The following is a 6,000-nucleotide window of genomic DNA, read 5'->3' on the forward strand; positions in this document are numbered from 1 at the left end:
TCACTGGGCATGAAGGGCAGCTGGGGTCAGGCTGGGTGTGCCACCTGCTATTGGCTCAGTGGTTCATTAGTATGCAAAAATGTTTGCCAGGTGGGTAGGATGATGGGTGGAATGTGTGGCAGACAGCTAGTGACACAGTTGCTCTCATTGCTTCTTGCTGGGTTAGTGGGTTGATGGGTGGTGGTGAGCTACCAGGGGTGTAGGTTATGTCCTACCACATGTTGGGTTGGCAGGGGTTTATGGCAGGCAGGGAGAATGTGAGGGATGACTGGCCACCTGAGTGCTCACTGCCTCTTACTAGGTGAGTAAGGGTGTGGAGAATGAACCAGGGCTGAGTAAGAGGAAAAGGGGAAGTTCACACTGTGATCCTCAGGTAAGCAGGGCAGCAAAGTAAAGGGGGTGGTTCCTGATTATAATCACCAGGAGGTCACGGAGAGGAAAAGTGTTATACTCTGGTCACCAGGAGTGGGTACTTAGGTATTCCTCGTTGGCTGCAGCCAGCAGTAGGGACCTGGCTCCAATCAAATGTGAGGATTGGGAGCTTCCCAGAGTACAGTTGGGTAGGGGACTTCAATGGATCTATTACTCTGTGCATACAACTGACCCTAATGATAAAGGACTATTGATGGTAAGTAGTGTCATCTGTGTATCCTGGTTCCCACCCTGCTCTGCATACTCCAGGATCCCTAGAGCTCTCCCTCTCCTTCTTGTACTTTTCCACTTTAGGTCAGGTTCATGTCCTGCTTACCTTGCTTCACTCCAGATATGTCCACACAGTTTCTCTTTCTTCTATTTGAAATTCTTTGAAGTTGCTGTCCTGTGCTCCTCAGCTGGTATCATGGCTGGTTTTGTCTATAGATGGCCACACTGTGTCAGGCTGGCTGGGAGGGCATCTCCACTCTGTGTCTTTCCTCATTCACTGCCTTCATTCAATTTCTCCTTCCAATCAGTGTTTGAGCTCATTCTTTATCTTTCCATTTGAAGCTCAAGTTTCCAGGGTGGTCATCTATATATTTTCCAGTTGGTTCCTCAGCTTTTTACTATAGGGGGGATGATATGGTGTGTTTGACTATGCCACGGTCATGAGCCATCTCCTTGGTAATGTGCTCATAAAAGCTTACTTGTCTTTCAAGTCCTCTTCTCTCCATGAGTCCATTTTGTGATTTCATGTCAGGCTTGGTGATAGAAAGTATTACCATTCTCAAAATTGGCACATTTTGGTTGAGTCTGAAAAATCTTTTCAACTCATCAAAATTTTATCAGAGGTGACATTTCTATTCCTCTATGAAAGTCCCTAAGAAAAAGAGTGACTTTTAATCCTTTATGAAGTCTTAGTATTCATCATGGGAGCTCTGGTAGCATAGTGCCTAAAGCACTTGACTGCTAACCAGAAGGCTGGAGGTTCAAACCCACCAGCCACTCCTTGGAAAGAAGGTTGGGTGATCTACTTCTGTACTGATACTGCCTCGGAAACCCAAGGAGGTGTCACTATGAGTCGAGTCTACTCAATGGCAAATAACAACAACAACAACAGTATTCATCATAGCAAGTTATTGTCCAAAAGACTTCTTTTTTTCTCACTGATGATTCTATATCTGAAAAAGACTCATAATAATTAGTTACTTAGCTGATGAATAGATTCCTGTCATTTATGTCTACTCTTATGATAAGTGCTATGGTGGATTCCAAAAATTATTAGATATGATTCTTGCCCTCTAGAAGTTTGTAGTCTTACTGGAAAGGCAAATATCTCTCACATGAAATACATAGTCATTTTACTTATATGAAAGTTTCAACACAACCATAAAAAGAGCCCAGAGAAGACATAAGACATTTTGAGCAAAGAGGAGATGAGAATTGTGCTTATCACTGAAGAGGTATAAGATCTTGATAAACAGAGTGTAAAAGGAAGAAATGGGCAGGCTAGTTAACAAAATAGATGGAATCAAAGTAAAAAAACAACGTTTTAACTAAGTCAGAGTTGATGATGGAATAAGCCTGAGTGGAAATATCTTTATTGCTGTAGCTAGCTTGAAGACACACCAAGGAAGGCATTGGAAAGAGATAAAGCAGATATATTATGATTGTGGAAGTAGAACACAGGGGATTTGGGGCATAGATTGGGAGACATAAAGAGTTACAAGGCTCTTAATATAATTCAGGCCATAAAATTAGAAGCACATAAATTAGGTATTAGTAGTATTAATGGAGAGAAAGGGGTGAATCTGATAAATATATTAGAAAGGAAGAATCAACACGAAGAGAAGAGTCAAAAATAAGTTTCCTAGAGTGAGGAATTAGATGAAAATTGTATTTCCTTGGATAATTGGTGTTGACAGAAAAGGAGCCAATTTGGAAGTGTGGAGATGATGTCAAATTGTGATGCATTGACTTTAATAAGTGACATACATCTAATTGAGGCAATCCAAACTCTAAATCCAAGATGATTTAAAGATCTGTAACTAGCTCCCATTAACCTATGAGATTGGAGGTGTATATTTAAACATGTCCATTTGAGGTTGAAAAATACCTTACCTCTTATGTAAGCCCATTGAGGAAGGAAAGAAAGGATAATCAACCAAAGATAAACTTTGACAGCTCTTATGTTTACAAAGGGAAAAGTAGAGGTGGCACATATTTTGGAAAAATAAGTTACATAATCATTTATGATAAAAAAAATAGAGCTTTTCAAGAAAAAAAAGATGGTTAAAAGGGAAACACACACACATACGTACACACATTCACACACAAAGAGCTAAAGGAAAGTGAGGACTAAGAAAATACTTGGGAGGATGGGAAAGCCATTGGTAACATTCCAAAGAATAGTTTCACTTGCATTTTGGGATAAATGTTAAGTTTCCTTATATATCTTTCTACTTCTATTGTATTAATATTCATTAAAATTCACTTTTAAGTCCTTTATGGTGGTTTTTAGAGAAGCCCTGATGGCACAGTGATTAAAGTGCTTGGCTGCCAACAGAAAAGATCAGCAATTCAAACCCACAAGTCACTCCATGGGGGTAAAGATGTAACAGTCTGTTTCTGTAAAGAATTCAGCCTTGAAAACTCTATGGGGATGTTCTGCATTATCCTATAGGGTAGCTATGAGTCAGAATTGAGTCCATGGCACTGGTTTCTTTTTGGTTTTATGGTGATTTTTATTTATTTTTGTTTTGTTCTTTGTTTGTTTAATTTTGTCTAGGAATTTATCTTATTTTGCTACACAAAGTAGCCCATCTGCCGTCATTTTGAACCTGTGGGAAGCTCGTCATCAGCACGATGGTGATCTTGACTCCCTGGCCTGTGCCCTTGAAGAGATTGGGAGGACACACACGAAACTCTCAAACATTACAGAATCCCAGCTCGATGAAGCCGACTTCAACTACAGCAGACAAAATGGACTCTAGTCCACTTCCTCTCCTGAGTTAAAGCAGTGACCAGCTTCAGGACATTTGCTTTAAATGGGAAAGAAAGAGGCAGCTTCTGCCCAGTGGCATTTGGGGAATTCAGCCTTCATTTCTAATCAGTGAGAATCCCTGGTTGAAGAAATTGAATTTTATATAGGTAAAATTTGTTAATAGGGAAAAGTGCAAGCTCCCTTAGATGTAAGAGGGCTGTTCTATCATCTCTGAATCCACACTTGGGTTAACACTTGATGAACTTCTCAGATATGGAGAGGCAAGGATAAAAGTGAGGGACAAATCTAGATAAAAGTAGCTATGGGAAAAGATTAAGTACTATAAAACTGGGAAGGCAGATACTGAATAAGTAAGTGCATGTTTTGAAACAGGTTTTTAATGATGTGCCCCAAAGGGCTAGCTGATTCTGATACCAGATTGTCAGAGTTTTTTACCAACTGGCATCTGTGATGTGGGATTCATTGTGAAACTTGCTTTTAGCAGTGTAGCTGGGCTGCCAACCCATTTGTATGACTTCAACAACATCAAGGAGAGAATGAGGGCATTTAGAATCTGTATGTTACACCAGCACCAATTCTCTGTCTATCCCAGCCACTTAATGAAGACAAAATGGAGAGATAAGATAATCACAAATAAGGTCTTGAAGTGTACCCCACCTTCATTTTCTCCATGACAAATCTATCCATGTTCTTTCCTCCTTTTCTTTACCCATTACAGCAGGAAAGAGAGGTTTCAAGGAATTTATTTTGACCTGTCAATATGGAAATGTATTTCTTCTAATTCAACAAAGCACGACTATCTTCATTCTTGGCTAAACCACGCAGACATCATAAAGTGTAACACAGCTTATTTCATGGGCTTGGAGACAGGCAAGGTCAAATCAGGTCCAAGGAAACATGAGCAGATATCAGAGGCCTCAAATTTTAAGGCAGGCCGTGGTCCAATTCTCCAACATTGTTATAATGGCATGAGAGATTTTTCTTTATTTTTAAATCCAGGTTCCTGACATTTTCTAGCTTTTTGGTATTATACCATCACAAAGTCTTTCACTAGGGCTATATGTCACTTTCCATCGGCCTCTTGGAAAACTAGTCATTGTGCTAAATGGTGTCCAAGTACCTAAGTAGACCTGAGGAATACCTCTATCACACTCTTCCAGAACCTGAGACATTGTTCAGGGAGTATCCCATAATGATTATTCAACTTCACTAAGTATGGTTTCTCTATAAGACAATTAACATATAGCTATTACATTGTGGTTATCTTTTTTAGATAAGAGGCAGGGGTATTATGGAGAATTGAAATCCACAAATAATTCATAATCTTCATCTTAATCTTTTAATCAACTTTTAATCCTGTTAAATCTTTTTGGACAAGATGTCCTTGTAGCCTGAAGATAAAAGCATCTGTTCCTGCTCATCTTCTGATAGCTATTTTAATGAGTTGCCCGCATTCAGTATGACCAAAGTCAAGGACTTCAATTAACCACAAGGCAGCTAATTAGGTACTTAGAAGTTGGCTATATTAGAATAAAATAAAAGTAGGCAGGGAGTTGAAGAGATGGGGAGTACTTAGCAGCAGGGATATGATCAATGTTTTAAAACAATGTTTTTATCCATCTCTTGTAAAAAGAAAAATTTATGATCTCCACCCACATGAAAAAGACCTAAAGACAGGTTGAATTTATGATACCATACACAAGGCAATGAACTCTTGAACTCATTGGCCATTGTTTCTAATTAATGTGCGGTCCCCTGTATTATATAGAAGGCTTTGCTACATGAAATACAAAAGCATCTTGCTCTTCTCAGGAACCAAAGGGTTAATTGAATAGAACAAAGAAATCATCTTAGAAATTTGAAACATATTTTCCAAATACCATATCTAAATCAGGAGAACACCTTTTTGCTAGTGTGTTCAACTTTTTTGTTCCCTCTAGAGTACAATAGAGAGAAAATATGAGAGTGTAAATCATTTGACATCCCTGATATAAATTCTGATATATATGTGTGTGTGTGTGTGTGTGTGTGTATGTGTGTATATATATATACACACACATATATATATATATATATATATGTGAAATTTAAAAATGCACTTGAAAATATCATATAGAATAACAAAAGAAACAATGTGATTCACCTCTGATTTCAGCCCAAAGTTCAAATCCATGTTTAAGTTCATTTTGTTCCTTCTTGACATTTCTCTCTCATCTCTGTTAGGACCATACACAGCAGTTGCAGAGAAGCATATGAAATTCTGAGGCCATTCCATGTTGAGATTATGCAGTATTTTACAATAGAATCCCAAAGAGAACCCATGTTTCCGAGATGAACAAACAAGGGGAAGAGTTACAGAGCAGATAATGACATAGCTCACATTTGAATTTCTGGCTAATTACTTTAATAAAAATATTTTTTTTCTACTTTGACATTTGCTTACTACAAATACTCCTCTTTAAAAAGGTCTGTCAGTTTAAGCACTTGCTTTGAATATCTTATTGCCCCAGTGCAAAGGGAACCAAAATATTAAAAGTGTCCTTTAATACTTGGTGGGCTACTTAAAATTTTTACAAAGTAGG

The 6,000-nt window shown here is 38.4% G+C and overlaps 1 protein-coding gene across 1 annotated transcript in view; it reads left to right on the top strand.

The window, feature by feature from the left end:
* UNC5D (unc-5 netrin receptor D) overlaps positions 1 to 3,407 on the top strand; it is a 438,337-nt gene extending 434,930 nt beyond the window's left edge. The window contains exon 19 of the mRNA XM_042783659.1: positions 3,203 to 3,407. Within this exon, the coding sequence (XP_042639593.1) occupies positions 3,203 to 3,407 (205 nt within the window). The remainder of the gene's footprint in view (positions 1 to 3,202) is intronic.
* Positions 3,408 to 6,000: the final 2,593 nt, after the last annotated feature.

Source organism: Orycteropus afer, unplaced genomic scaffold (assembly GCF_000298275.1).
Source record: "Orycteropus afer afer isolate SDZICR_OR568_19922 unplaced genomic scaffold, OryAfe1.0 scaffold00024, whole genome shotgun sequence".
In the NCBI taxonomy this organism is placed as follows: domain Eukaryota; kingdom Metazoa; phylum Chordata; class Mammalia; order Tubulidentata; family Orycteropodidae; genus Orycteropus; species Orycteropus afer.